This window comes from Ceratocystis lukuohia (assembly GCF_044167205.1).
Source record: "Ceratocystis lukuohia strain C4212 chromosome Unknown Supercontig10_pilon, whole genome shotgun sequence".
In the NCBI taxonomy this organism is placed as follows: domain Eukaryota; kingdom Fungi; phylum Ascomycota; class Sordariomycetes; order Microascales; family Ceratocystidaceae; genus Ceratocystis; species Ceratocystis lukuohia.
The window spans coordinates 181664-209424 of NW_027263529.1; the positions used below are offsets into that span (position 1 = coordinate 181664).

Genomic DNA, 27761 nt, shown 5'->3' on the forward strand with positions numbered 1-27761 from the left:
ACATCTGGAGTTTCGCGTCCGTCCATGCCTACAGCTTTGCGCCCCTTGTACAAGTGCATGAATCCCGCCTTGCTCCAGTCCAGTCGGTCTCCAGTTCGTTCTCACTACACCATCTCGTTGCCATCCTCGGCCAGTCTCCAATAGTTAGGAGGCTAGTCTTGACTAACTCCGATAATCTATAGATCAAGCTATCTCCTGCATACCAAAGACTCTGCATCTTCGTGAAGAGATCTGCCATGAATAGCATGTAAAGGATTGGTGATGAGGCTCGTGAGCCTTGGGGTAGGCTACAGCCAACGATATGATCTTCTTCAGCTTTGACTCTCCTGTGATAACATCTGCCAGCTTCCAGGTGAGGTCTGTGGCCGCTCTTCTAGGGGCTCCTGACGCATAGTGTACCGGGATGATGCTTAACTCAACTGCCTATGTCGACGGCTTTCTTGCTACCGCCCTCTCAAGGCCCTTCCTAAGAGTTGAGAGGATCGGGATCAGCCAGTAGTAGCTCTTTGGGAGTGTCCTGTCTCGCTGTGGTTTCGGAATCGCTACCATCGTTGTAGACTTGAAAACTCTCGGGTGGCATCCGGCTTCCGGGCAGCAGTTGAAGAGCTTGACTATGCACTGTCCAAAAGTCGGCCATGCCAGCTTCCAGGCTTTGTTCAGTATGCCATCCTCTCCAGGTGCCGTGCTTCCAGCGTAGAAAACAGCGTCCCTAACTTCTACCGAGGTTAGCTTCTCCCAGAGAACTGTCTCTCGGGTTAGCTTCCTTTTCTGCTCCCGTCCAGTCCTCCATCAGTTGGGTGTGAGTGTCTAGAAGGAATTCGGCCTTTTCCCGTAGTGTTCTTCTCGTAACGCCGTCTTGGCTCAGCGGGGGGAGTCCTCCAGCCGAGCTTGGTTTCCCAAGTCGGTTGGCCATTCTGAAGCAACTCTACAACATATAACATGACTTACACTCAGGTGGACAACTTCTTTTAACTATTGTACAGCACATCTCTACTCCCTAATTTACCTGCAGTGGCAGATAGAATTTGAGCCAACAACTCTCTTTACTACTAGTCTCTCGTTTTATAAATGAAGACTCACAGCTTAGCATCCCATAAGCTGCTAGGCCATCCAATATCGATCACAGATTTCGATGTAGAATCAACCGACAGTTACGCCTAACATGATACTTTCGACAGTTCTATCATTCTAGCTCTAGTGATAGCGACGCTCATTCTAACTCATCGTAGACCCGTATTCAGGATCATTTTATGATCTGTTAGTACCATTATCGGTAATAGAGACAGATAGGGTATCATAATAAAATGGGTTATATTGTAACATAAGACACATGGCAGCAAGAAAAGGCTGTTAGGATGTGGATCTGAAGAAACTTGCTGCAATCTGTCAAAACATACATACTAGGCTGAGCCACTGAAATATATGCAGGGCCAGTGTTTCTGTCTGTCTTATTGGTAACTAGCACACTTGGCAGCCCAAATTGAGTTCACGCAGGAGTATATTCTTTGACAGCATGACTAAGCTGATGCACCAAGCGCATATGGTCACGTGACTGTGAGGCCATACAACCCAGATATCAAGTCCCCTCAGTCGTCATCCCCAGCCAGTTAGAAGAGAGGACTAGCAGATAGGAGATAGGGGAAGCTCATAAGCCGGAGCCTTAGCACCAGCTATAAATCTTGATGCTTTCCAAAAAAAATCAAGATAAAAGTAAAAGAAACCAAGGAAAGTATTAAAAAAACAGTATATCACAGCCAACGGACTCCAAAGAGCAGTCTCCAAAGACCACCATCTATCTTAGCCCGAATGTAGCATTGAAGAACGGCACATCTCCCCAGGGCCGCGTGACACAAAAAACACTGCTCTAAACTGCATTAATACAAATCAAGATCTGGTCCTAGAAGCAGATCAAGTAGCGGAAGAGCTTCCCTACACAACTATGTTGATGCATGCCAGAGACGTGGGAAGCAGAACCCAGCCCACAGGATACCATCAGGCTATTATTAGCAGCTTGGACCGTCCGAGCGCAATTCTTGACATGACAGTATTAAGGCCCAAGAGATATCAAAGCTACCTGTCCTTCACATACCACAGCCCAGTCAGCTGCCGATCTTCATAACACAGCCTGCTCTCACCGGTCCGATAATTAACTCCCACGAGACTTGAAACCTTGGCCAATAAGCAGATTACAGCCCAATAGGCCTCAAAGCAAGTGCAACTTTGCAAGGCACAAAGGATTTGAAGTTCGTGACTTTGAAAATATTTTTTTCCCCTCCACTACGTCAGCGCGCGCCACAATTCATGTGCCTGCCAGATAAGAACGCCACTGATTATGGCAAATTGGCAAATGTGGGACAAACTAGGGCCAAGTCGATCTAGGGTCTGTCCTGTGTAACCCTGGAGTGGGGTTATATGCTAAAGTAGACGACCCCCTATACTGATATGTGTCACCTGCATCTCTCATATGCACTTCAGGTCTCTGCGACTTAGGTGTAATGCTGCGAGGTTAATCAATGCTTGATAACTGGCAGTCAACCCGAAAAAATAGCGACTGATTTCTTTCTGCAAACTTGACCGACAGAGCCGACATTGGTGTAACTAGGCCAAGGGAAACAATGAGCAACAACACCCGCACAAAGATACGATAGTTGTAGGTTAAAATGAATGATAAAATAAACGCTTACCAGAGGCAAAAAAGTTTTCTTCGTGTCAAAGCAGCCTAACCTCTCCCGTTAAAGATTGGCAGCAGCAAGGTTATTAATCCAAAAAGGCTGCTGAATATCTGCGAAGGATTAAATGCAAGCCTTGATGTCAAGTCCAGAAATGTCTAGTGACGTAGCGTTTATGCCTTCAGATCTCCATGGTGGCAGTGTGCAAGTCGGAAAAAGATTTTTTTTCCCTTTCCTCTGCCTAACAACTTGCAGGCCGTGGCTGCAACTCACCCGGCTCCCCCCCTCCATCCTCAATAACCAAATGAAGCTTACCGGCTAATGCAATGGCAAGCAAATATGGCACCAACGCCCCCATCTCCTTTACTCTCTTTATCTAGCGGCCCAAACTCTCCAAATCCTACCTGTATCATTAAAGTTGACGGTATGCGTCCAATTTGATAAGTTGTCAACTGGGTTTTCGTTAGTCAGGCTCAAGAGCTATGCAAAAGTTAATCAATTCAGTGAGAATGCAACCTCACGTCACTTGACTGCTGACCAACAGGGCGTGTATGGCTGCCTGCAAGCGTGCCCGCATGTTATGGCCGTTTTTGTCCAGTGACGGCATTCTAGCGACAAAAAAAGCTTAAAAGGCTTCGCGGAAGACCGAAGCCAAACACTTGTGCTCTTCGCAACTCCTCAACCCCACCACCGCATCAGATCGACAGAAATACTCCGATACCCAGACGACTACTCCCCCCTCCTCCCCCCCCTCCCTCTCCCCATCTACGGCCATCCATTATCTCCAGTTTCATTCAGGCAAAGCCAACATGGACCCTATTTCGTTCGCCGCGGGTATCTTCCCCCTTTTCAAGTCCTCTATGGACAACTTCAAAATTGTCAAGGACGCTTTAAACATGAGAAGCGATCTCCGCGATGATCTTCTTGTCTTGAAAGGCTACGAGACTAGACTGAAGGACTGGTCGAAGAATTTCAATGTCAACAAACCCGACCTTGGTGCGCCGAATAGCAACAAGTCTCAACGTACCACCGCTTTCATGATTTTGGCCAGAATCAACCTTCACCTCTCCAAGTGCGACAATAGGGCCAAGTTGTATGATCTGAGAAAGAACATCTCGTTGCAGGCAATGCAAAAGGCAGCAAAAAATGACAAACATATCGCCAAGTACCTTGAGGAATATGAGCACAATACATGCTTTCTTCGACGGTTCTTCCGCTCGATGTGGTGGGCTTTCTATCATCGCGAGAACTTTCAAGAGCGGATTGACAAGATTGGGGAGCTTCTAGACGCCCTTTCGACTGTCCTACCCCCTCCCGACAAAAAGGAAGAAATTCTTGTAAAGCTGGACGAAAATATCAGCAAGGATATCCTCAACTGGATTTCTCCCATTATCCCCCGGGAGATACACAAGCATAAACGGAGCGAAGCATGCCTCCATATCAACAACAGAGGTGTCGGCAGCAGTAGCCACATTGCTGGACAGACCCTTCTCAAATCGCTCCAGTTCCAAAGCTGGCTTTACGGGTCCTGTGATAGGCTCTGGTACAAGGGTTCTGGTGAGTTCAGCGAAGAAGTTACAAGCCGCTAGGGAAACGCGTACTAACACGAGTCTCTGGAAATCTAGCTGGAGTTGGAAAGACAATCTTGGCGTAAGTGCTGCACCGAACTTTACAACACATGTATATAGCTAGGCTAACACCATGCGTCAAAGATCCTCTATCATCAACGCTGTTCGCGACAGTTGTATGTCTAAAAACAAAGGATGTCAATACGCTTACTTCTATGTCATCTACGATAAAAAGTACACACGGCACGATATTCTCGCTTCCCTGTGCACTCGTTTCCTGCAGCCAATGACCAATCCGCCAGTCTACATCACAAATCTATGGAAAAAAAGAGGCTATGGGCGGGAGAGAATCTCTCCAAGCGATATTGAGAAGCTCTACCAGGCCCTCATCAAAAACAGGAAGACATTCATCGTCATTGATGCCCTCGACGAGCTGGACCCTAACGAGCAGCAGGAGTTGATCGAGATTCTGCAACCCAAGAATACCAACGATGATTTTCAGGGCACTGTGAAGCTTCTTATAACCTCTCGTGAAGTCGAAGGATTCCCTGATAAAGCAGAAACCTTTGCCACCTGCGAGGTTGCCGCCGACGACAAGGACATTGCAGCCTTCATCGACCATCAGCTAGAGAAAAGCAAGAAAGATAACAAACGAATTGCGAAGCTGCTCTCCGAAAACCCCGATCTAAAGAAGACCATAAAGTCAACAGTCCTAGAGAAGGCCAGCGGCGTGTAAGTGCTTTGTTCCCTAATTACCAACGGTTTTTTTCGCAGGCCGCTAATACAGAGTAGATTCCTCATTGCCTATCTCCAGATGAATTGGGTTATGAGTCAAAAAAGTCAGCCAGGCATCCATAAATGTCTAGAGAAGATGCCCGACACGCTTGATGGCATGTACAAAACGACCTTTGACCGCATCCAAGAAAAGGCCCGGAAGAACCAACGTGTAGACTGTCAGAATCTCGGCCTCCTGTTCATTAGCTGGGTCTTCTACCATTTCAAGTCGCATACCTCGAAACAGATCACGAAAGACATTGCTCTTGCCTTCACCTCCATCATGAACGACGCAGCGCCGTCGGAAGACCCTGACCCCCCATCGCTAAATGACGTCGTGGCTTATTCGTGCAGTATCCTGAAGTACGGCAACGGACTTGAGTTCTTCCACAGAACCTGCAGTGACTATATTGCGGAGCATCAGTCTGAGCTAATGAATCGCATGTCTGATCACGTCATCCAAGTATTCAACATGGCCTTTGAAAGCAGCGACCTCCGTCTTCTCAACGACGCTAAATTCCTGGAGTTCCTAATAGCCCGTCACCATACGCGCAGACGAGGCTCGAACAACGCCATGGCGAGCTTTGAACAGGACCTCAAGAAACTCGAAGGCTCGAGGGCCTTTCAGCTAGCAGCATACATTACCACATGCCATTGGTTTCCCAGCAAGAAGTGTGTGTACATGGAGGAATACGATGCAAGCGAAGTGTCCGAACGGCAAGATCTCAGCGACCCGCTCTACGCCAAAAAGTCTGCTTTACATTTGCTGGTAAAGCAGTCGACACTTGCACTCACCACACCGCCTCCCCCTTCAGAGCCATGGAGGAAAATCGCCCTCACAAAAGCCCACCCGAAAATAACGCTCTTCTTTTGTAGAGAACAGGGGCTGTACGCATCCAGAGAAGGCGACACTGCTAGCGATGGCTCACGTAGTCTCAGTCCGCTCCCAGATCTTACCAAGGGACTCATGCCTGAGTCTCCCTTGACTATAGCAGAGTCCATTTTCCTCCACGCTTCTTCTATTTCCAAGTCCCATAAGTGGTACTTGAAGCCACCGTTTGGGGAGCTCCTAGCCAGATTGCTGCAGACAAAGATCATGGGTACCATACAAGCGATGGGAAATCTGGACATTCTGCTGGCGGCCAAGAACAAAGGGCTGGTCAACCTCTCCCTCCGTTTAAACAGCGGCGCTGGGCTTTACATTATCATTTTTGATATGTGCAGGGTACAAAAGCCGATGTCCATGGAGGCCTGGAACCACTTAGGAGATATGATTGACAAGGCTCACGTCTACGAGAACGGCATCGTTGAGGGCGATTTGTTCAACTTTCTCAAGGCCTGCTATGAGGGCCAATCGACCGCCAAGTACCCCAAGCTAGAGGCGATCCAGTCTTTAGGCTACCTCACCTCTGATCACCAATCATTTGAGATTGGCGATATGGCCGGTCTTCTGCGGGGTTACAGGGAGATGTTGAAGTCCAGACAGGCAGAAAGAAACAAAAAGATTGGCGAGTGAATTTGGTAGCGGTGGAAAATAAGAAGAAACAAAAAGGCGCAAACTAGTGTAGAGGCAAGGGAAACGAATGCTTTAAGCTAGTTGACTAACGAAGGATGATTGTAGATTGGGAGCACTCAATGAGGCCCTCTTTCTTTCGCGTTTTATTAAAAGTCATAGTGACACGTAGTAACCATTGTTCGTAGTATAGCAGCGGCAATGTGTCCTTTGAATCAAGAATTTGATTTGAATATACTTGACGTCTTCTAGAATCACTAAGAACAAACAACGCCATCCATGCCTTATACATAATAAAATACTGTGCAACATAGACATAGCCGTCCCCTAAGCTCAGCGTATCCAACGAGAAGGGCACCTTTCTGCCCAAGCCTCGGGCGAGGCCGTCAGCTTTGTCATTGCATACATAGCATATTGCGTAGCCAAGTGGCCCGCATAGCCACAGGCTTGGAGGCGCGCTAAAGCCTTCACCCCAGGATCAAGGAATGAGGAAGGGGGAGCTCTTGTTCCTAGCTCAAGGAACAACAAATCCCAATCGCGGATTTCGCAGGCGGGGTTTAACCAATAAATGATCTCTGTTTTGTCTGTCTCTTCTAGCGTGCTTGTCATCAAGCTTCCATTCCAGATAAAACTGTCTATCAACCTGCATGCCAACAGGAAACGGCATGCGTAAGACCACCGCCCGCCCCTTGTACCCAAAAGTGTCTGCCAAATACGGGGGACACAAACTGCGCTAGTCCAGGCCAATACAGCATATTACATAGAATGCCAAGCCATATCAGCCGGCTTTAAGTTGGAGGTGGGCGTCATATAGGCGGTACACAGCCCTAACGCACGCAGCTAGTAGACCATCCATTACGCTACAACCTTGTATCCAACATCCGCCCAACCATCATCCAGCTAAACTCCTTTGCATCCCAACTGCCATTCCTCTCAGCCAACTAGACTAAACCATGATGTTGCATCCGCCCTATCCTTGCACATTCAGAGGCAAACCCTACTTATCATTTACCCCCGTACGATACAAACCATGACACATAACTGCAATCTACACTGCGTGCATCGCTGTTCGAGAAAAAAACATTTGCTATTTGAACCTCTCGGCTAGATATTACATGGTCGTTTCTATATCTAGCCAACATGCTAGTACTGTCGTTGTGACCTACTTACTGCGTCTCTGCCCAGTTGGCTAGCTGAATGCGCTGGCTTGCTAGAATAAGGCTTTCCCCGTGATTCGGCAAAGGGGTTGGTTCCCGCATACAGCCTGCCACGCTGCTGCTGCTGTTCAAGCGCAGCCATCTCACGAGAATTTTGAGGCGAATGACTCATATCCCCCATGCTCGTCGCTTTCTTCAACGGTGAGTTAGTGTGTGTATGGACGCCCATGTTGCCACCAAAGTTGTAGGATTCAGAGCCCGACCCAGACATCGTTCCCATAGAGGTCCTTGACTTCAGCACATTAGCGCCCGTAGATGTACCGTGTGAAACCATCATAGCAGGCATACTTTCACGAAGCGATCCTCGCAAAGCAGGAGTAGGCGACTCAATAGACTGGATTGGCCTAGAGGCAGGAGTAGGTGTGTAAACTTGAGGGCTGTTCGAATGTCCAAAGGAAGTATTATAACCCTCGGGATCATAGGCTTTGCTATAGTTTGTATTGGGATGTATTTGGAAGCCCCGGTGAAGGAGAGTTGTGGGAGTTCCAATAGCCGACGACATTTCAATACGAAGCGTGTTATTACCAGTCTCGGTAATATTAGCTTGGGTAGCAGCGTCTCTCACAGTCGGGTGCAGTCGAGGGTGGACAAACTTTGTGTTGTACTCGTTCATAACCTCCCGGTTCACCAGAGCTGTATCCTTAGCTTGCTGGGCAAAGCAAGATTGCACAAGCAGAAGCTGCAGTGACAGTACTGTTTGAAGGACAAGACAGTTGAGGACCGTGATGCTTGGTTGGGGATCGTCACGGGAGATGGGCAAGAAGGTAAGATACACAAGAGCATGTGCTGGGCTGAAGATGCACGCAATACGCAAGGACAGTGGGAGAGGGTCCCACACGGCCAGCTCCCATACATCGCGGGTCTTGTCGGGATGAGAACGGTCTTCGGCACTCTCGGGCCTGAGTGCATGCTTGAAAAGCCGAATCGGAGACGCAGCGGATGGGGTAGACTGAACATTGACGCGCTTAGCAGACTTTGTGTCGGGAACAGCATCTATATTGTGCTGGAAAAGGCGATACAGGCGAACACGGGTAGTCGTATAGTAAGCATTAACCAGGCATCCTAGAACCAGCGTCCAGACCAGTGCTCTCGACTGCCAGAAAGAATAGGTTAGCAGAAGGCCAAAAAAGATGAAGATTCAAGCAGACAAGCTCAAACTTACCAAATAAGCCATTGACGAAGAGCTACCGCCATCGCCAAACAAATCGTCAACGTCTTCAGATGCCGAGTTTGACCGGGCAAGAAGGAATACCACATGCATAGCAAGCCCCAGCTTCAGCCCCAATGTCTCGGGATCGTACTCGCGTGTTTCCATCTCCTCTGATAGCCAAAGCAGAAAGTCCATCGGGTTGAGAACGGCCGAGAGCCGTTCCGATAATGGCTTTTTGCGAACGATTCGACGCGGAGGAGGCGCCATTTTGCGTGCGTCTTTGCGTGTTCGAGTGCCTATAGTATGCCCAAGTGCGCCGCGTGACTGTCCATTAATGGTTTCGTAGCTATTTGATTCGGGTTGGAAATATGCAAGATACGACAGATTTCAATGGGATATCGTAAGGTAAAGGGCGATTGTTTGTTCGTTACCGGTTATAGCGTGAAGCTTCACTTAGGGGAGGATATTAGATTAAAAGAAAGTAGGAAAGAAAGAAGGAAAATGAAAAACAAATAGGGCAATGTAAGGCAACGATTCACCTTCAAAGCAAAATTATTATTGGCATTAGAGAAAATGAGAAAATGAACAAAGAATAAAGAACAGCTAAATTCACCCCAAAGTAAACAAAAAAACCTGCAACAAAAATTGTTTTTTTTTCCCAAGGCTGATACCAAGCTTCCCCAAGACAACGCCAGTCTTCAAATGTGGTACAGTGTTTCTATATGTCGCAGGCACTGTAATACCAGCACCGATCAGGCTTCAGGGCAAAAATAATTCAGGAAGGCATCGCGCAAGCTAAAAAGAAAAAAGAAAAGCTTGATACCATTTTCCCTCCAAGCACCACATCTTCTAGCTGCCTCCCTATCGCTGCGCCATCTCTACCGTTATCAAGCCTGCACATGTGCTTCTCGTTTCCCTGTCTCAACACCACTATCCCATGACATCACAAAAGTCAAGGATCTAGACCGTGCGTGCACACTGTGTGTACAGCCCCAAAACGGCCGGATAAGTGGGGCTGGGTATAGTATAGCTTCATGATGAACCAAAACAATGCTCTCATACAAAAATTGACACCAAACTCTCGACTCTTTCTTCTATTCCTCGTGCTGCTGGTCTCCAATTCTCGCGTTTCTAAAGGAACAAAAAAAGGAAAATTCTAGATCTAGAGACCTCGCCGCAGGCCGCAAGATTCAATCTATCTCCAAGCACAATGGCTTCCCAGGCCGACTACAAAGACCGCCAGTTTCTCGCTGTCATTGGCGATGAGGTAAATGCCGCCTGTCTTCAGCCTCGTCCGCCCTCAACCCGCTGCTTCCCGACCACCAAACCCGCCTCCGTTCTCCCTCTTGCTCTCTTGCTTGAACCTGAAGCTAATCTTTTCCTTCTCTGCAGGACTCTGTTACGGGTCTTCTCCTTGCCGGCATTGGAGTAAGTTGAGGCTCCCAGCTCATGCCTGACCTACCTAGCCCGATTAGCTGCTCGAAAAACTAACACCATGCCCAGCACGTCACTTCTGGAGCCGATACACAAAAGAACTTCCTTGTAGTCGACGGAAAGACCGAGACGTCTGCCATTGAGGCTGCCTTTGAGCGCTTCACCACTGACCGCAAGGATATTGGGATTGTCCTGATTAACCAGCACGTAAGTTTGGTCCTCTATACCTTTCTTCCTTTCTTCCCTTCTTTCTCGCACGCCATCGCAGTGCGGTATTTCCTATATTTGCTAACCTGCCTTCGCCCTCTTCCATGCAGATTGCCGAGAGAATACGACACCAAGTCGACAGCTATACTGCTGCCTTCCCGACCATCCTCGAGATCCCCAGCAAGGACCACCCCTACGACCCGGAAAAGGACAGCGTTTTGCGCAGAGTCCGCAGACTGTTTGGCGAATGAACAGGCCAGCCTTAAATGGCAGTTGTTGTGTACTTTTTGGATGAAATCTTGTTCTACAATTTGTCGTGTCAGCTTATACAATTAATCAGTTCCTGAACTTGAGCGCCTTTTTCGTAACCAAGATACTTGCAACATTGAAACAGGCATCTTCATTGTCACGGCCACTGATAGATACCTAGTTGGTGGATGATGTAAAAATTCTCAAGCAGCCCATGCTAATCCGTGTCGCGGCAGGCGTCTACATCACAACTCTCTTCCCTGCTCATCTTGTATCCTTCGGGACATAGACGCATCACAAACAAGAACCAAAAAAAAGGAAAAGCCGCTGTCTGTTGAATTGTAAAAACTGTAGATGAAGCCAATGAAACATTATAACTAAGCCATCTGGCGTCCGACTAACATCAAGTTCGAAGCCGATATTAAGCGTAGAGTCATACAGGATAGGATAACCTGTGACTCTTCATCCTCCCGAGAGCTTGCCTGCTCACTACAGCTCAGCTCCGAGCATGTTGGGCGAGAATGAGACAGTAGCAGTGAGGCAAGTCACAGGCTCTTTGTCGACGGTGTACACATCGGCGAAGACGGTGTATTTACCCTAAAGTAAAGAATCCGGTCAGTCTTGATGATTACACAAAGGTCAAGGCCAAGGTCACGTTTACTTACAGGGGGGATTTCAGCGGGGAGCGTGACGTTCTTGACCAGCGACAGGTGGCCGGCCTTGATGGGGCACTCAAGATCAACGTTCTGGACCTGCTCGCACAAGTCTGCCTTTGTAGTAAGGAGACGAATAAGTCCATACTTGACAGTTAACAAGACATATGCTCCTGGGTAAATGTCTTCCTTGACGATGCCAGAGGCCTTGATGATTAGGTCCTGGCCACTGCAGTATAATAGACCGTGTATTAGTGTGTGTATTTTTCGTATAGGTGCGTGATAATTCTAGTGGCAGTGAAGAGAAAGGCGGGGGGGAGGGACACTCACGCTTTGGGGGGGTTGGGAACCAAATCGACTCTCTTAATGACAACGACATCATCGGCGTGGCTTCTGTCGCAAAGAGCCAAAGGAGAGTCACCGGGAATCTTTTGCTTTTCTGTCGCAACCAGATCTGCCCCGGGTTGGGAGATCAGGCTAAAAGCTGAGGCCGGAGCGATGGTCGCCGACAAAAGGGCGACGGCAGTGGTGAGAAACCGCATTTCGTAAATTCGGTGAACGGTAAGTGGCGCTTAAACGTCAATGATTGCGAGCAGAGTGTCGCGTCAAGTGAGCCTCAAATATATGAATAGAAAATAAATTTAGTCGCGTGACTCTTGCCACAGCCAGACACACAAAAATATGTTGGAAATGCTATTCGTAGTTATTCAGCCAAAGAAGAGAAAGAGATAAGTTGAGGTGCTCCTTGTTTGTTGAGGTTAAATGCGAACTCAAGATAAAGCTAAGGACGTCATGAGGAATTAGAGAGCAACATTCATTGGCTACAAGGTACGTTTTCAGTGGGGCCCTCGTTGACACGCTTTGATTGGCCCCGTTTTATGTGACAACCCAGCCAGCCAAAGCAAGCAATAACACCCACAGATCACAGAGCGGTCACGTGCGGGAACCGGTTTTTTGCTTTGCCATCTTGCTAGCACTGCTAGTTGCTTGCGGACGAACGAGTAAAACCCCTCTCTCCCTGCACCCTTTATAGCTGCTGGATCTATAATGGATTGAAGGGGCAATGAGTTAGTTTCTGCAAATGTCTAGATATTGCCTCATCATTTCAAAGTCTAGTCCCAACCACATAGTTAGTTGCCGTCGTGCTAGGGTTATTTCTCAAGGGTTCACTGGCTCTCTGAAAATGCATAGCAGACTGAATCTGCAGAACCCAATCGCAGGCTCTTCGAAGCCGGCATTGGCTACGAGTTGTCCTTCAATATACAGTTCTTATGCTACTCCTTCAACTGTCATTTAGTTAATGTTATTACTATAATAAATGCCCCACGGTCTAACTCTATCCAAGTACCCCAATACAACCTCAATCTCAACCCCAACCCGGCTACTCAGGACATGGACGGGGGGGGGGGAGAGTGCAGGCTCCCGTGCCTCCCTCAACCGTATAGCAATATAACAACAGCATCGCACGTATATCTGAAACAACCAAGGTAGAGAATGTAGATCACAAAGTACATTTATGTTTGTGCCAGCTTCTTTTTCGTAGGCTAGTTTTTTGGACCAGCGCCCAAGTGGCTGTGGGTTAAACATTCCATGTCAATTGAGATGGTGTTTCCCATACAACCACAAGACGAATGTGAAAATCATCAAAGTGCTGTTCCTATCTTTTATATTCCTGTACACGTCATCTCGTTGGGAAATGGTAAGGCGGGTAGATAGGTACTTTGGTCTAGGTGTTGCATGTTGCGTGTCGCATGTTAAAAAACAAATGCAGAGACTCTCTCTCGCAATGAGAGGGAAGGCACGCAACCCTAGCCTTAGAAACCCTAGACAACTCCTGTAAAAATGCGAAGACAGCTTGAATTTTGCAGACAGGTAAGCGTCAGAATGACTAGTGAATTGGCGGGATTTATCATCAAGGAATAGTGAATACAAATAAGAGTCAAGACATTGGGGACCTGGGTTACAAAGAGATTCAAGACAAAGAATAGCCTAAACCAGACTGGTTGTTGCGGACGTTTTGTTTGTCACTAAGGCTTGGGTCATGGACAAACAGACTTGTCTGATCTGATCTAGACCCTTAGGAGAAGTGAAATGGGGAATAAAGGGGAGGAGAGGACATGTTTGAGTGGGTGCAAGGAGCAAGGAAGAAACACCTAAAGAAACCCCCCCACGGCAGAAGACGGACGAAAACGGTGCTAGGCGTCTCCATTCATCGACTTGTGCCGTCTCGTGCGTGTCTGCGTGTATGTACGTGCATATTCAACAAGAGGGGTGTAAATTCCTACCGGAAATAAAAAAGGGAGGGCTGTAAAGTCTTGAGCACGGCCATTTTGGAAGAAGCTGGCTCCGCCCCGCTCCGAAAAACAGACGGGGCTAGGCGAGGGGAGTCGAATGCAGAAATAGAGAGCGACAAATACGTAGTAATATCTATAAAAGATGATTATAGGGCAAAAGAAGAAAATCAAGGGTCGTGGGTGTGAGTTTGGTAAACGAAGTTCGCTTGTGTGTCTGTGTCCACATGCTGCATTCTAGACCGTGGCCGTTGCTGGCTAGAATCTGCAGCTCTTCTGTTGTGTTTGTATCCATCCCGTAGATAAAAAGAATGTATAGAAGCTGAACGGTCCCTTGCAGTAGCGTCTACGTTTGCGCCTAATTGTCTCGTTGGACAAGAAGGAGAAAGGGAAAAAAAAAGCAAAAACTGTTTGGAGTAAACAATAAACAATAACAAAGAGCTATATGGTACGTTGTCTTAGAACCGAAGGCAAGAGGACACCATGACGATAAAAGAAGGAGGGGGAGTTTGGTCAAAAAGGAAGCGAGGTCTAACGCAGCCTTGGAGGGGTTGAGGCGGAGGATGGAGATTCTTAGTGACGTGCTGTATTTGTAGGGTTGCCAGACCTCCCGTTATAACGGGGGAGGGGAGTGAGTTTGATACGAGTGAGGGCTATCACGACGTGGTTATCCGAGGAGGGAGGAGAGAAGAGGCGATGCAGGAAAACGGTATTGTTCTGTCCTCCCGTCGCTCTGCCAGTCGACCTGTTTGCGTGGTTTGTTTGCTGTCTCTTGCTGTTATGAATAAAGACAAAAAAGTCAAAACCCGCCTGGATATTGGCCCCTGGCCTATGTCTCGGTTGAAGCTAATGCACATAACGAGACGACCAAGTCAGGATACTCAGCCACTGACATCTAGGATTCACAGGGTTGAGCTAGGTTGAGCCCTGTGTCTTGTTCTTGTATGGTCGATCGCCAAGGGCGCAAGTTTTGTTTCTGTTGGTCGAAATATGGTGCAACAGGAGGGCGATTCCTGCGTCTTGAGACCTATTTTTTTATCTTTTCTTTTTTTTTTTTTTTACCTTCGTTCTCAGGGGGAATTAGAGTTAGCGTGCAGACGACAAAAGTGTACGAGATGCAGGACAAGAGAGAATACATTACACGAGCCATGGCGATAAAGACGAGGATGGCAAGCTCGTGTAGAGTTGCTGGGGGTGTGGAAAAGGAGAAAACAGAAGAAAAGGAAGGTCAAGGAGGAGAGGACGAAGATCAGACGGGGGAGAGGAGAAGATGAAGAGGAGGAGCAAGAGGAAGAGGAGTAGTGGCAGCACGAAAAAGAGGACTAGACAATGGAAGAGTTTTCAGGACTACTGAGTTGATGAGGTTTTGGGAAGGTGCCTGGGCAAGATGGAACAGTAGCTTATAGAATATGTAGCACAATGTAGCATCTACTACGTAGCGTGCAATTATAGTACGACTGGCTATTACTTGCAGCTACACTTGTCGCAACTTGGGTGTGGTGTGTGTGCGTGTGTGTGTCTTGATGTGTACGTATGTGTATGTATGCATTTGTGTCTGTGTGTGTCTATTGCCCTCGTACTTGTACTTGTATTTGTACTTGTACCTGTACCTGTACCTGTACCTGTACCTGTACCTGTACCTGTGCCTGTGTCTGCGCCATGTGTGCTTGTACCTGGCTAAGTCCAGGCTAAAGTCCACCCACATCCTTCAACTTGGCCATCAAAGCTTTCGAAGTCCAAGGCCTTGCTGTTTTGGCGGCTTTCAAGATTATACTGGACCCCTTCCCCCTGGGCTAAGCGTGCAGAGCCTAGGGACTAGAGCCTAGGGCCTAGAGCTAGAGCTAGAGCCTGGAGCCCCATTGAACACATAATTTTTTGTCCTCTCTCTTGACTTTTCGGCTTAGCCAACCCCCCCCCCTCCCCCCATATTTGACGGCCCAAATGCTCCATTTTTCTCACTATCTTTTCCACACTGAATCGATAAGCTCTTATTTTTCAGCCGATTTCTTTCATATCCATTGTTCTCTCTTTTCCTTGTTGTGTGTGCGTGTGCATACATGCCTGTATGCCTGTATGTCTGCATGTCCGTATATCTGTAGTATGTATATGTGTTGCATACCTCACCAGAACGCTCCGGATGCATACACAGCATCATCACTGCTTTCACCCCTCCCCCCTCCCCTCCCCCCCCTCCTATCCTTCTTTGCTCCCCTTAACCTCTAAAATCGCCGCTATCAAATCGAACCCCTGGCTTGAACAGACTGATTCTAGCCACCAGCTAACAACCAGCCAACCAAATCTAGTACCAATTCTATCCAGTCAGAGCTTCATCCTGACTTTGCATCAAAGCCATCGACCAACGGCAGCAGAGTACGAGCGAAGCTGTTCCTAAGGCCGGCTCGTCGACTTGTCAAAGACCAGACCAAGTCAAGTCGTCTATCTTTTTTTTCCCCGGCCCTGGTCTCTTTTTTCTTCCCTTAAGTCACTACGTTCCTCTGTCCTTTTTCTTCTTTTCTGCAATCCCACATCACATGTAGCTGGTGTCTTCTCGCTTTCTTCTTGGGCTTCACCCGCCACTGTTTGAGTAAGTCAAAGACCCTCCCGAATCCTATGCGTCCTTCTCTTCGCGCCTCTGTAAATGCATAAGCTGGTTGGGCTTTCGGTATCTGCATTTTCAATCGCCAGCTGTCGTATCATTGTTCTTCCCCTTCATGCTCTCGCCTGGACTGCCTCCGAGGAAGAGCCTCACCCAGGGAGTTGTGAGAAGACCTTCAGAGCATCCGCCTTGCTGCTTTTCCAGCAGCTAGCCCATTGTATTTGGCTCTTTGACTGACACTGCTTGTTTTCCATTGGCCTTAGGCCGTTGCCTGAACCAAGCGACACTGCGACAGCAGCTGCACAGCATCTTGACGAGCCGCTTGCGATTTATCCGACCATTACACCCCACGGCGACACTCTCCTCCCCTAAACATACGCACAATTCACATTGTCGGCTAAAAAGACTTGTTTCAATTCTCCTATACCCTCCCATAGGGATTGTTCCCGTCTGTTCAAACAGGACTTTCGGGCCGTGGTTTTTTTTTCTAGACTCTACTCTCCTTAATTTCTGCTTCCCTTTCTCCTGGGCTTTCCTGCAGACTTGGTGTCGTAAACCCAAACCCATATTCGACCTCTCTGGCCTATAGAGTGCACACACACACACACACACACACAAAATATCTCGTTCTCGCCAGCCAGTTAAGAAAAAAAAAACCTCGCCTGAACTGACTCGGCATTGCTCAAACCTTGACAAAGCTTCCCAAAGCAACCGCTCCACGTTTTGAGTGCAGTTATTCTCCAAGCGAACTCCGACCCGGCTCTGATCCGTCCTCGACTTGATTTCTTGGCCTTTGCTTTGTTTCACGACTTGGCCCGAGTTCCTTCTTTTTCTCTCAATATCTTGTCCCAGCCCTCAGCATCACTGTACTGCTAGTACCGCCGTAGGAAGATAGGACCTCTCCAGAGCAAACACGCCTTTTTTTTGTCTGTCCAACCACCAATGCCCGTCGATCTTTTCTCATCTCTTTGTCTTGGTCTTAATACTCTAGCACACCTATAACTAGCTTGTTATCTCTTTCCATGGTCGACAGAGACACACGCCTAATAATATTTATACCTGCTATCCCTCGCCTGGACCGTCGCTTCTTCCACATCTAACATCTGCCATAATGGAAAACCCCTCGACTCCCCTCGCCGACTACTTTTGGATTGCCGGCGTCGAGACCATTTCCTATGGAGACCCCCACCAGCCAGAGACCACAATTGAAGAAGATGTTGAGGCTGCCTCGTCTACCAACTTTAGAAACTCGTTCAGACATTCAAGGCAGAACTCCTGGAACCGCTCCTCTAAAATATCTTCAGATGGCCGCTTCTCAATCCACACTCTCGATGAGCTTGATACAGGCGGCACGAAGAGCAACCGAAGTAGTGCTACGATCCGCCCTTCTAACGCCGCTACCTCCTCGACAACGACTTCAAACACACCCGAAGATGCCCAAAATGTTACTTCTGCTACAATAACCACCTCTACTCTCTTTCGGGACCCAACTGAAGACAACGGCTTCGACTTTGACTCTGCCCTTGTCAAGTTTGCTGCTGAGCGTGAAGTGTTTCTTGACGATCTGACTTTTAGTGCAGGCGCTAAGCTGCATTCTCGCCCGCCCATGATTACCCCTAGAGCTGAGCGTATCAAGGCTGACGAACTGGACCCTTCGGGCAGGAGAAGTCCATTGCGCAGTATTAAGGGTAGTATCCGGCGTAAAATGAGCTTTAGAGACATCCACAGCTCGAGGAAACAGCCAGCCGCTGGTAGACCAGGTATGTGATGGATTGATTCTATTTTCTTTTTTTTTTTTCCCTTTTTTCTTTTCCTCTCCAGAACTAGGGGGTCTTGTGCTGCGAGACACTACACATAGAATGCATTCTTCAGCTGCTAGACGATTTGTGTCGCTTCTCTGTTGTAGGGCTGCAACCCGTTCGTATTGAACCGCTACAAAAAACATACTTTGGGATACAGGATGTTGGTAGCACAACCTATGATGCTTGGATCGACCCTACCGATGGCGTGGCTTTGCTGCCCAAGCGATTTTCGTCAATGGCCTGCTCTCTATGGCACTACCCACAAGCTGGAGAATCGATAATCACAGATTTACTAACCAATTTAATGCGATAGTTTCTGTTAGGACTACTAAACGTCTAAGCCAGTACAACTCCGTCATACCCCCTCCCGAGCCCTTGGCTGAGGACCCTGACATGCACCCTCTTCGCAAGCGATTTGAGCCTGTTCTCCTAGACCGATACCCCCCCCCGTGAAGCTACCGAGGAAATCGCTCGACGAGGAAAATTCCCCGACTACGTTCCCATGTTCGCCTTCCCTAACGATATCCAGATTGTATCATCAGACGATCGGCCACGCTCAACATGGCATGGATTCACCATGACCGGCGATGATAATGCCAAAATCTACGGCATTACGGTCATTATCTGGACTGCCGTGAGCTCTGAAATTGCCGAGCAAATAGAAAAGCGTTGTGAGAAATGGCGTCAGAGTCACATGTCAAACGAAGAGCGTGAGCTGGCTGCTAGTCTCGGCCTACGGCTGGCTGGTGAACGCACGCATCTTTCACAACTCTTGGCCAAGCTGCCCACTATTGCGTCTGGGACTGACGAACGAGAGAGTCTCGAGGACCAGATAAGTGCTGTCGAGGAAAAGATTAGTCTCATGACTGAAATGCTGCGACCACTTCGCCACGGCGCTGCCTCCAAGATTGACGGCCTAACTACGGGCGAAAGTGGCCTATGGGCTCCTCGTGCCTATGGCATCATGGGCCGCGATGTCACGCGCATGGCATTTTGGAAAGAGTGGCTCAAGGCTATTGTTGTTCCAATGACAGATGGCGCTATACTTCGTGTGCCTGCAACGTCGCCCAAGGTTGGTCGCTGGCAGCCTTTGGAGCGGTATGTTATCAACTTGTGTGTTGAGGCTGTGAGTCCATTGTCGTCCAAAACTCAGGTAGAACTCGGAGTTAGAGAACTGCGATTATATGCCAGAAAGGAGGCTGCCAATGAGATTCCCGGATCGCGGACGATCGACATCTATAGCTTGTTCCGGAGCTTGTCTCTGGAAAATGTGGTGGCTCTCTTTGAGTATGCCTTGGCGGAGAGCCGTATCATCTTTCTTTCTTCACATACAAGCATGCTTCATCTGGCCTGCCATGCCCTGGTGAGCCTATTGTACCCCTTCAAGTGGGCTAGCGTCTTTATTCCCATTCTCCCCGCCCGTCTGCTATCAGTATTAGAAGCGCCTTGCCCGTACATTGTGGGCATTGAGCGGCGATACGAGCGTATTGACTTGCCTGACGATGACTACGTTCTTGTTGATTTGGACAAGGACACTATTGATGCCACTTCTCAACCAATACGGCTGCCCCGGCAACATCGCCGCAAGCTTATGTCTCTTTTGCAACTAGCTGCCCCTGCAAAGCTGCGTTATGGTGTAACAACGGGGCCTCCACCCTACGGAGTCGAAACGTTTCCCTACGACGCGTTTTCCTCAGAGAACGAACAGGTCTTTAGTCCTAATCCATCGCCCGCTTCGCTCGGGAAGTGGGTTTCCCAGAACTCGTCCACTTTCGGCGAGTCCGACTCCGGCGACTCTCGACCGCCAGTCTTCAATGCTTTTAGTCGGGCCAAGCTAGATCCCACCAAGTCTGATCGCCCTGGGACTGGCAAGTCTTCTCGCGGGAGCCCGCCATCTTCGGTGTCCCCAGTCTCTGTAAACTTCCCTCCAACTATTCCTACTGCCCCACTAACGCCTGTTTCTCGAACTGACTCAGGATACTCGTTTCATAACCAGTTGCGCGAGAAGCGGTCGGGACATTTTGACGAACGTGCCCGCAGAAGCTCGTCGTTTGGCGTTGACAAGGGCTTGTCACACAAGCCTAGTATGCCGTTTCTAGGGGGTCACTCCGCTAGTGGATCCATCTCGGCTATTTCGATCGACTCTCATTCGTCATATGGCGGCGGTAGGTATGCCCCGTCCACGTATGCGCAATCAACGTTGGCAGCGTCTACCATTATGCCTAATATGCTGGTGCAGCCGGTGACCAACACAGAGACCACCATGTGGGTTGAGGGGCACTGCTTCAATTGGATTGCCCACGACCGGTCAATGACATGCTCCATTTGCGAGGAGAAGTCGGAGGGTGATGGCATTTTCAAGTGCAGCGGATGTGAGTCTTTTGCGCATAACCGCTGCCTGGGCTTTGTTTCGCTAGTATGCCCTGATGCTTTTCACCCAGATCGTATTAGGGCGGCGTTTGTGCGTTGCTTCGCTAGTCTTCTGTACACTTACCGCAAGTACATGGGTCGACCAAGCAAAGACCAGCGCAACCATGGGCAACTATATGCCTTTGATCTCGATGGCTTTATAAAGAGCCTCCCATTTGAGCAGCAAGAATACGTAGTTATGCTTCGTGGAACTCAAGGTTAGTTGACACTTCCTATTAATCTCGGACGCGTGTATTTAAGGGAATTTCTTTATTTGCTAACTTGGTTTTACAGGTTTTAATGAGTTCATCCACGAGCGAGAACGCACGCCAACTGCAGACCCAGCCATTCGGCTATTTGACGAAATTATCTTAGCCAAGAAGGGACGTGGCCGGCCGGGACTTACAACAGGGATTTCTCGGCTCTCTGTGATACGTGCATCTCACGGAATCTCATCCCTAGGCTCCGGCATGGGAGGCTCCTCGTCGCGTAACAACGTGCGGATTCCGAGTTTCCTAGGTGACACCCGAGACCATATTTGGCGCACAGCCTCGGTCACGGCATCCCACGCCAAATTCCCCGGTGATTACCATACTGTAGTGACTCGCACACCAACCAAGTTAGAGACTGCTCTCATGAACGAGCCACGGACCATTCAGGGTGCTCCTCGTGCAGACAAGCGTGGCACGGGAATGCCGCGAAAGCAAGTAGCCAGCATGCTGGGTATATCTGCTGCAGACCTTGAAAAAGCAGGTCTCGCTGGCCCCACACAGCTTTGATTGAACAGTCTTGGCTCTGGCTTGAATGAGAGGTCCTCGTTATCTTCCCCGCAGGAGCTGCAGTGAGTGGACTGGGGATGCAGGTCATATGAAAGAGCGTATATGCATGTGTATAGTATGCGTACCAACATCGTATGTATGTACCTACAAATGCACAAATGTAATCGCTCGTTCGCATATCTGCACTGCATGATGATCATGTTTATGCTCAAATCTTGTACATTTTATCCTTCTGTTGCTATTGCCGTTGCTGCTGCACATGCTGACAGGGGAATAAGAATGCTCTTTATCTCCTTACTTGGAGTGCTTGATTTCGTTATTGCTGTGTTTCCCAGGTGCGGCTTTTTCTGTTTTTGTCCTTTGCTCTCTTAGCTTTCTTTTTGCATCTGCTTCACTTGTTTCGGCTTGTTTGTATGTAATTTCTTGGATGTTTTTTTCTTCTTCTTCTTTTTTTTTTTCCTTTGTTGTTTTTGCCAGGCTAGGGTTACCCTTTATTCTTTGTCGTTTGTGGCTTGTTTTCTTTTATCACGGTGCGATGCTTAGAAAGGCTTGAAATTATAATCTTGGGAACGAATAATAAAGAAGCTCTAGTTGAGTGCAACAGTGGTTATTGCAATGACGTACCCAAGGGGAAATTAGGAAATTGTGATCGTCGCTATCCTAGTAAGCAAAATGGGCCGGGCTTTGGATTGTTATCTATGACGTCACTTATTGAGCCATAAGAACAAAAGCGCTTGGAATGTGACATTTTCAGCCAGTCTACGTTGTATAAATGAGCTGGGCATCAGAAAAAGGCAAATACAAAGCCCAGCTCAAGACTTCCCTGGTAGTCCTTTTAGGTTGTGCGGCTTTGGTTGTCGCTCATATGCATTTGGACTGGGCTTGCGTGGCGCCTTTCCCTTGCCTTTCTTGTCTCCGTTCCCCTTTCCACCCCTATGATTGCAGTCGTCGCTGTGCTTGTGTGCTCTGTGGTCCCGGCCGCGCGGGCGGTCAGCATCGTTGAAGTCGGAGTCTGACTCGGAGTTGGAGTCAGAGTCGGATGAAGATGATTCTGACGACGACTCATCGATGCCACGTGGGCGGTGGTAAATGCAGCAGACTGTACACAATAATACCAAGCATTAATAGGATATTTCACAAAGCAAAGACTGATAAAAGGTATGGACATACTCTTGGACTTTTTCCGGTTGAGGTGCTCGTTGTCTACCACATCCTCGGCCCACTGGACTGAGCGACTTTCAGCAGGCGGTGCGCCGCGTAGGCGCAGTATAGCGGGCGCGTGTCTTTCCGGCACGGGTGCCGCAGAAGAGGAGGGTACAGCATGGGTGGATGAAGAGGTAGAGGAGTCACTTGTAGTGATGGTGTGGGTGCGCGAGCCATGAGAGGCATATTGCGACGGATTAGGGTGTCTTGAAGCGGACATGTTTGTTTGTACTTGTGTTTGGGGTTTTAGATAGGCTAGAAAGAGACAAACAGAAATACAGAGAAATACAGAGAGAGAAGTAGGCAGGGATGAGTGATGGGACGAGGATAGGGCGACTATTAGTGTATCAGTGCGGTTGATTTAGGACAGAAATAAAATGGCATAGAAAGTTGAGAGATGGCATTACGCTTGACAAAGACTAGGTAGAAAAAAGCCGCCGTACACAGAAAAAGAAAGCAGGTGATGTAGACAAGCCTTATAAACAAATTACAGCCTAATATTATGGTGTCAAGGCTGTGTCTGTTTGTCTCCAATGACCGATAATGGCGATATCAGCGGGGCAAAGAAGAAACAAGAAAAAAAAGCAGCCGTCACGTGAAGAATGACGATCCATATTAGGGTTACTAGACCCTATCGAGTAGGGCTGTGTAACTGTGGGTGATAACCTTAAAATGTCCCTGGCGTCTTTTGTCAGAAGGGGTTTCTGCTTTGGGGCAAATTTTATCTGAATGCAAGTCATGAAAGTATTAGGAGAGAAGTATTCTGACGGGAGGATTTGGGCTAATAAGGGAATCCAGTCTGAACATCATCTCAAAAACCAACGAAGAGATTTTCTAAAAAAAATATGGATGTGCTCAAGAGCGGGGGTGCTATATGGGTAAATAAAGAGCCAGGAAAAGGGGAAGCCATAGGTTACAAGACACCTAAGAAAGGGGAGAGAACAAAAACTCGCGCTTTGAAGACATGAAGTGATGAAGATAAGACAGAAAGAGGACGAGAGAGACAGCAAATGGAAGCCACAGGCGCAAAGTGATAGAAGCTGGTACACTAACTGATACATTGACACCTAAAGTCTGTATATAGCAGGCTAGCACTCATCTCCAATAGGTTATTTGGTCCACAGGGTCGCTTCTTTTTCTGAGCGACGTCTCTGTAACTAGTAGTTATAGCCGTGCACCCAGCCAACCAATTCTATCTCCTTGCTAACTTGGCGTTGTGGTGTAACGATCAAAAAAGGAAAGTCGGTTCTGCTTGTTTGCACTGTGACTTTTGCACTGTTTTCTAGTGAATTCGCCCCCTGCAAAATAGGCTGATGTTATGCGGAAAAGAGAAAGCCCACAGTGCGCATCACGGCTAGTCCATCCATGATTTTTTGTTTTTATTTCTGTCTTCTGCAGAACTAGCCTGGTGCTGAGTGATGGATCTTTCTGATCAATACAAAAAGACCATTCATTTTCTGTATTTGGCCGCGTGCCTACCAGCCACATCGCTTCATCAGCCTTAACTCATGCAGCTATCTGTCTGAAAAGCCATGGAGCCCTTTGTTTCACCATTTTCACATAGCATGTAGTGTGGATCTAGCTAGGGTCTTGCCACAATAAATTAGCGGAAGAAGGGCCTGGAAACAGTAGGACACAGTGTGCATGTTCTTTCCCGGCACGTGCTACATGCTGGTTAATGCGCCATGTCATGTATGTATGTTTTACACCAACATAGGTACGTACATGCGCGCCTCTTTTCCCATGCTGCAGCTATGGCTATGAGAGCTCTGGCAATTAATATGCACCTGACGCTAGTTGAATATCAGGGCCACTGATGGCATATGATACTTCCACCCATTGCCACACAGTATGTGATCATCAGATCTTAGGGCAACAGACATGGGAACGTAGCGGGTGACCAGGCTCCTTCCTATCAAGCACGTCTGAGAAAAGACGACTAGTTCTGTCGCATTGCATAGAAGCACGGCATGTAAACGGTTTAGTCAAGCTGCTTCTGCTTTATTCCCCGCTCTCTTAGACAATCCAGCCTAAGAAACGCCTGTTGTCGACATTCCACACAAAAGGTCCACACCATAAAGCAGTACAGCTAGTAAATAAAGATGCAGAGTGAAAGTACGCAGCAGGAAGCCAAGCCGAAGCAAAACGACCGACCTACCGTGGCTTGCTATGATTGGCTGCAGGGCACAGCAGCAATATCACGGTTCAATCTCACTGTGATGGTAACACGGGAAAAGTCTGACCGCGATTTGACCCATGAGCCCAAATAGCTATCTTTCGGAAGCCTGCAGGGAGACCGACCGACCAGACCCACACGGCATCAAAGACCTGGCATATATATGGATTGAACGGTAGCATCTCAGCCGCTTGCTTTTGTTTTGTTTTGCTTATTAAGGGTTGTTTACTCTGACCTGTTTTCTTTTTGACTTTTTCCAAAGTGCAGCAGCTCGCCTGTTTCCCACCAGGGCTGACTGCAGTTGCCTATTTAAACGAAAGCACATAAGGAAGTTGCACAGCTGGGCGAGAAAGCGAGGCAGCAAGAAAGGGCCATATATGGCAAGAATAGCAAAAAAAAAAGCAGGCGCAAACGGCCAGCAGCTTAATAGGTAGGGGCGGGGCCACCTCTCCTAGGAAAGTCCAAACAGACAAATCACTAACAAAACGACGGTGAAGGACGCTTTATGGCACATGTGCGATACTTGCTCACAGCAACTGCCTTATCCAATCCTCTTCCTCCCTTCGTTCGTTTTTTGTAATTGGTTATCGTCTGTTATTCCCGTAATTGCCGTTTACCATCGATCCTACATGCCTCTGTTTCTTAAAGCAAATTGAATATAATATAAGACGGGAAGACATGGTTAGTCTAGTTCCTAGTCCAGCCTGCCTTTATTATAGTCTGCTAATTGCTGCACCCCCACCGAAGATCTCGATGCGATTTCGACGGCTCACAAGTCTTTCTTCTCCTAGCCCATGCATGCCCTCTAGCATCTATAATCATGAGCGCAGTTGAAATAGCGAGACCTCTGCTCTCCCTAAGACTCGCGTCCTTTCTTCGGCTTGCCCCTGTCATGGAAGGTGCTCTTGTCCCTGCTGATGCATGCATTTGTCGTTTTCACCTATATCACCCATAGTTGCACACCGCAGGGAGCTGCAGTCTCGGCATCACAACTCACTCACCTATTTCCGTTCTCACTTCCCATTTTCCTTGTCCCACTCCGAATTGCCGATCATCTCTCCCGCTGCCTCGCTTGCTAAATTGCCCTTAACCTGCTTTTCACAGTGGGCTGTTTGGCGGCTAGTGGCAGCAGCAGGAGTAACTGGAGTAGCAGAGTGAGGGGAAGCGGCAGAATTACTCCTGTAAATCCATCTAGCACGACACGCATGAAAAGAAACCTTGGAGAATACGCAGAGAAGATACACCGCGCACATTGCCGCCCCGTGTCTTGACCTCTAGCCTTCACCTTGTCTTCCTGCTTCTTTTTGTACTCTCTGTGCCACCTCAGCACTGTACATTTTTGCTCTCGGTTCTTTCTGTTCTGGAAATCATCGCTGCACATATGTATGTGCCAGACGGGAACAGTGCAGCACAAACACACACAACTCACACATCTCACAACACACGACATTTGGCACTACATGAAGCCTCTCTTTTTTTGTTTTCAGTAACAGTTCCCCATTCCTCCGCTTAGCTCTTTGGCTGTGTGTCTCTCTATGTTGGTTTCCCGCCACAGTTAAAGTCAGGCGCAAACCTCGCTTCTTTCCCCTTCAGTTTCTGCACTCCTTTTATTCTGCCTGCTTTTCTTGTTTGCACAGAGAGACTCATCTCCCGAAAACCTGGCAAACCTGGCCCTTTCCGTCCTTTCCCTTCTTTTCTCCTCGAGTTACCTCAGGCTGGTTTGGTCTAGCCAATTTCATCTCCGACTGAGCGCGAAGCCTTTATATTGCTTTCTCAGCTTCCGCGGAGACGCAGAACCTTTGGAGCTGTGTATGCGGCGGTCTTCATTGCGTTTTTGCGCACCCACACTTACCTGTTCCGACTGCTTCTATTCTCTTCCACCACTTGATGGGTGTGACAGCCTGAGCGGCATCGTCGGCTGTTTGTCGATTTCCTTGTGCTATAAAGACTTGTTTTCCGTCTGTTTATCTAGCACGCCTTCCGCCATCACCTTTGGCCTTACACCATTACCATTGACTTGCCACTTTGCGTCTTGTTGTTATTGTTGCCGCGCCCTTTTGGTTTCGTGTTGCACAAGGCTTCATCCTAAATCTGTAACGCTCATACTGCGTAAAAACTACTACGGCACTGCAGTCCCCTGGCTTTGTTTGCGTCACGATTCGGCTAAAAGCTGCTTCTGGTCTTTTGCGCTGCTGCTTAAAGCCCTTTCTTGTCCCAAGGCATAATCCTGGCCACCGCTTACAGCAGACTCTCGCTTCAAGGCAGGCTCTGAAGAACGACATCAACAAAAACCTACGGCAACTACCTAACAAAAGCCAAAAGCTTTGTCGTACTTGCTACAGTGTCTAGGCTTATCTGTGCCTATCGGAGCATAAGAGGGTAGCTTCCGCCCCGTGGTTCCTTCTCACACCAACCTCTCTTACCTGTTTTGGACATTGTCTGTCTGCTGCTATTTACTTGTGTTTTCGTGACTTCGCTCTTCTCTCTTTGCTCATCGGCAGGTCCGCGTAAGGAGAGCAGACGCAGTTATTGCATCTAGGCCCACTCGCTCGCACCCGTCCGACAGATATACTTCACCAGCAGAATAGCAAGACATGAGCTTTGGCTGAAACTTCCTGCTCGTTGTCGATTGTACATCTCATAAAACTAGACCAGAGGAACTAGGCAACCGTACCCAATTCTGGGCTTTGGAAGACCTGCTGTCAGTGATTCAGAGTTACTGCCAGCTGTCCTCGTTCCTTTTTTCGACTTTTCCAGTACATCACAAAGAGATAACTCCCTTCATATTCTACTTCTACTGACTGGCCTGGTGGCTTGGCCGGATCCACGTTCACGGAGAAACCTATTGCATCCATCGCATTGGCTTGCGCCGAGAGCCCTGCACGGCAACCACACCTTCATTTTGGCAACATACCTTCCTTTATTGGTCTTGAAACTCTGTCTATACCCGCTCAATCCTGATCGTAAGGGTATTACCGTAATTAAGGGCTTTCTGCACCTCCGAGCATTGTTTGCTTCTTGCATCGCCTTTGCCTTTTGGTGCTAGTCTCGGCCTTGACTGTTCTGCTTTG

The 27761-nt window shown here is 48.3% G+C and overlaps 6 protein-coding genes across 6 annotated transcripts; 3 read left to right on the forward strand and 3 right to left on the reverse strand.

Annotated features, from left to right (window-relative positions):
- Positions 1–3478: 3478 nt before the first annotated feature.
- On the forward strand, positions 3479–6527 carry HOO65_100035 (NACHT domain protein; the record flags this gene model as incomplete). The annotated part of the gene is made up of 4 exons (XM_071004645.1): positions 3479–4226; positions 4295–4319; positions 4382–4969; positions 5030–6527. The coding sequence occupies 4 exons, from the start codon at positions 3479–3481 to the stop codon at positions 6525–6527; spliced, it is 2859 nt and encodes a 952-aa protein (XP_070855812.1).
- Positions 6528–7667: 1140 nt separating this feature from the next.
- HOO65_100036 (Meiotically up-regulated protein 154) lies at positions 7668–9158 on the reverse strand (the record flags this gene model as incomplete). Its single annotated transcript, XM_071004676.1, has 2 exons — positions 7668–8834; positions 8904–9158. The coding sequence occupies 2 exons, from the start codon at positions 9156–9158 to the stop codon at positions 7668–7670; spliced, it is 1422 nt and encodes a 473-aa protein (XP_070855813.1).
- Positions 9159–10101: 943 nt separating this feature from the next.
- On the forward strand, positions 10102–10783 carry HOO65_100037 (V-type proton ATPase subunit F; the record flags this gene model as incomplete). Its single annotated transcript, XM_071004707.1, has 4 exons — positions 10102–10158; positions 10284–10319; positions 10395–10532; positions 10643–10783. 4 exons carry the CDS (start codon positions 10102–10104, stop codon positions 10781–10783), a joined length of 372 nt encoding a protein of 123 aa, XP_070855814.1.
- A 487-nt stretch (positions 10784–11270) lies between these two features.
- Positions 11271–11976, reverse strand: HOO65_100038 (Phosphatidylglycerol/phosphatidylinositol transfer protein; the record flags this gene model as incomplete). The annotated part of the gene is made up of 3 exons (XM_071004705.1): positions 11271–11378; positions 11447–11663; positions 11765–11976. The coding sequence occupies 3 exons, from the start codon at positions 11974–11976 to the stop codon at positions 11271–11273; spliced, it is 537 nt and encodes a 178-aa protein (XP_070855815.1).
- A 5456-nt stretch (positions 11977–17432) lies between these two features.
- HOO65_100039 (DENN domain-containing protein) lies at positions 17433–21311 on the forward strand (the record flags this gene model as incomplete). The annotated part of the gene is made up of 5 exons (XM_071004639.1): positions 17433–18000; positions 18050–18081; positions 18557–20495; positions 20541–20750; positions 20827–21311. 5 exons carry the CDS (start codon positions 17433–17435, stop codon positions 21309–21311), a joined length of 3234 nt encoding a protein of 1077 aa, XP_070855816.1.
- Positions 21312–22123: 812 nt separating this feature from the next.
- On the reverse strand, positions 22124–22734 carry HOO65_100040 (Type 1 phosphatases regulator YPI1; the record flags this gene model as incomplete). Its single annotated transcript, XM_071004708.1, has 2 exons — positions 22124–22410; positions 22482–22734. 2 exons carry the CDS (start codon positions 22732–22734, stop codon positions 22124–22126), a joined length of 540 nt encoding a protein of 179 aa, XP_070855817.1.
- Positions 22735–27761: the final 5027 nt, after the last annotated feature.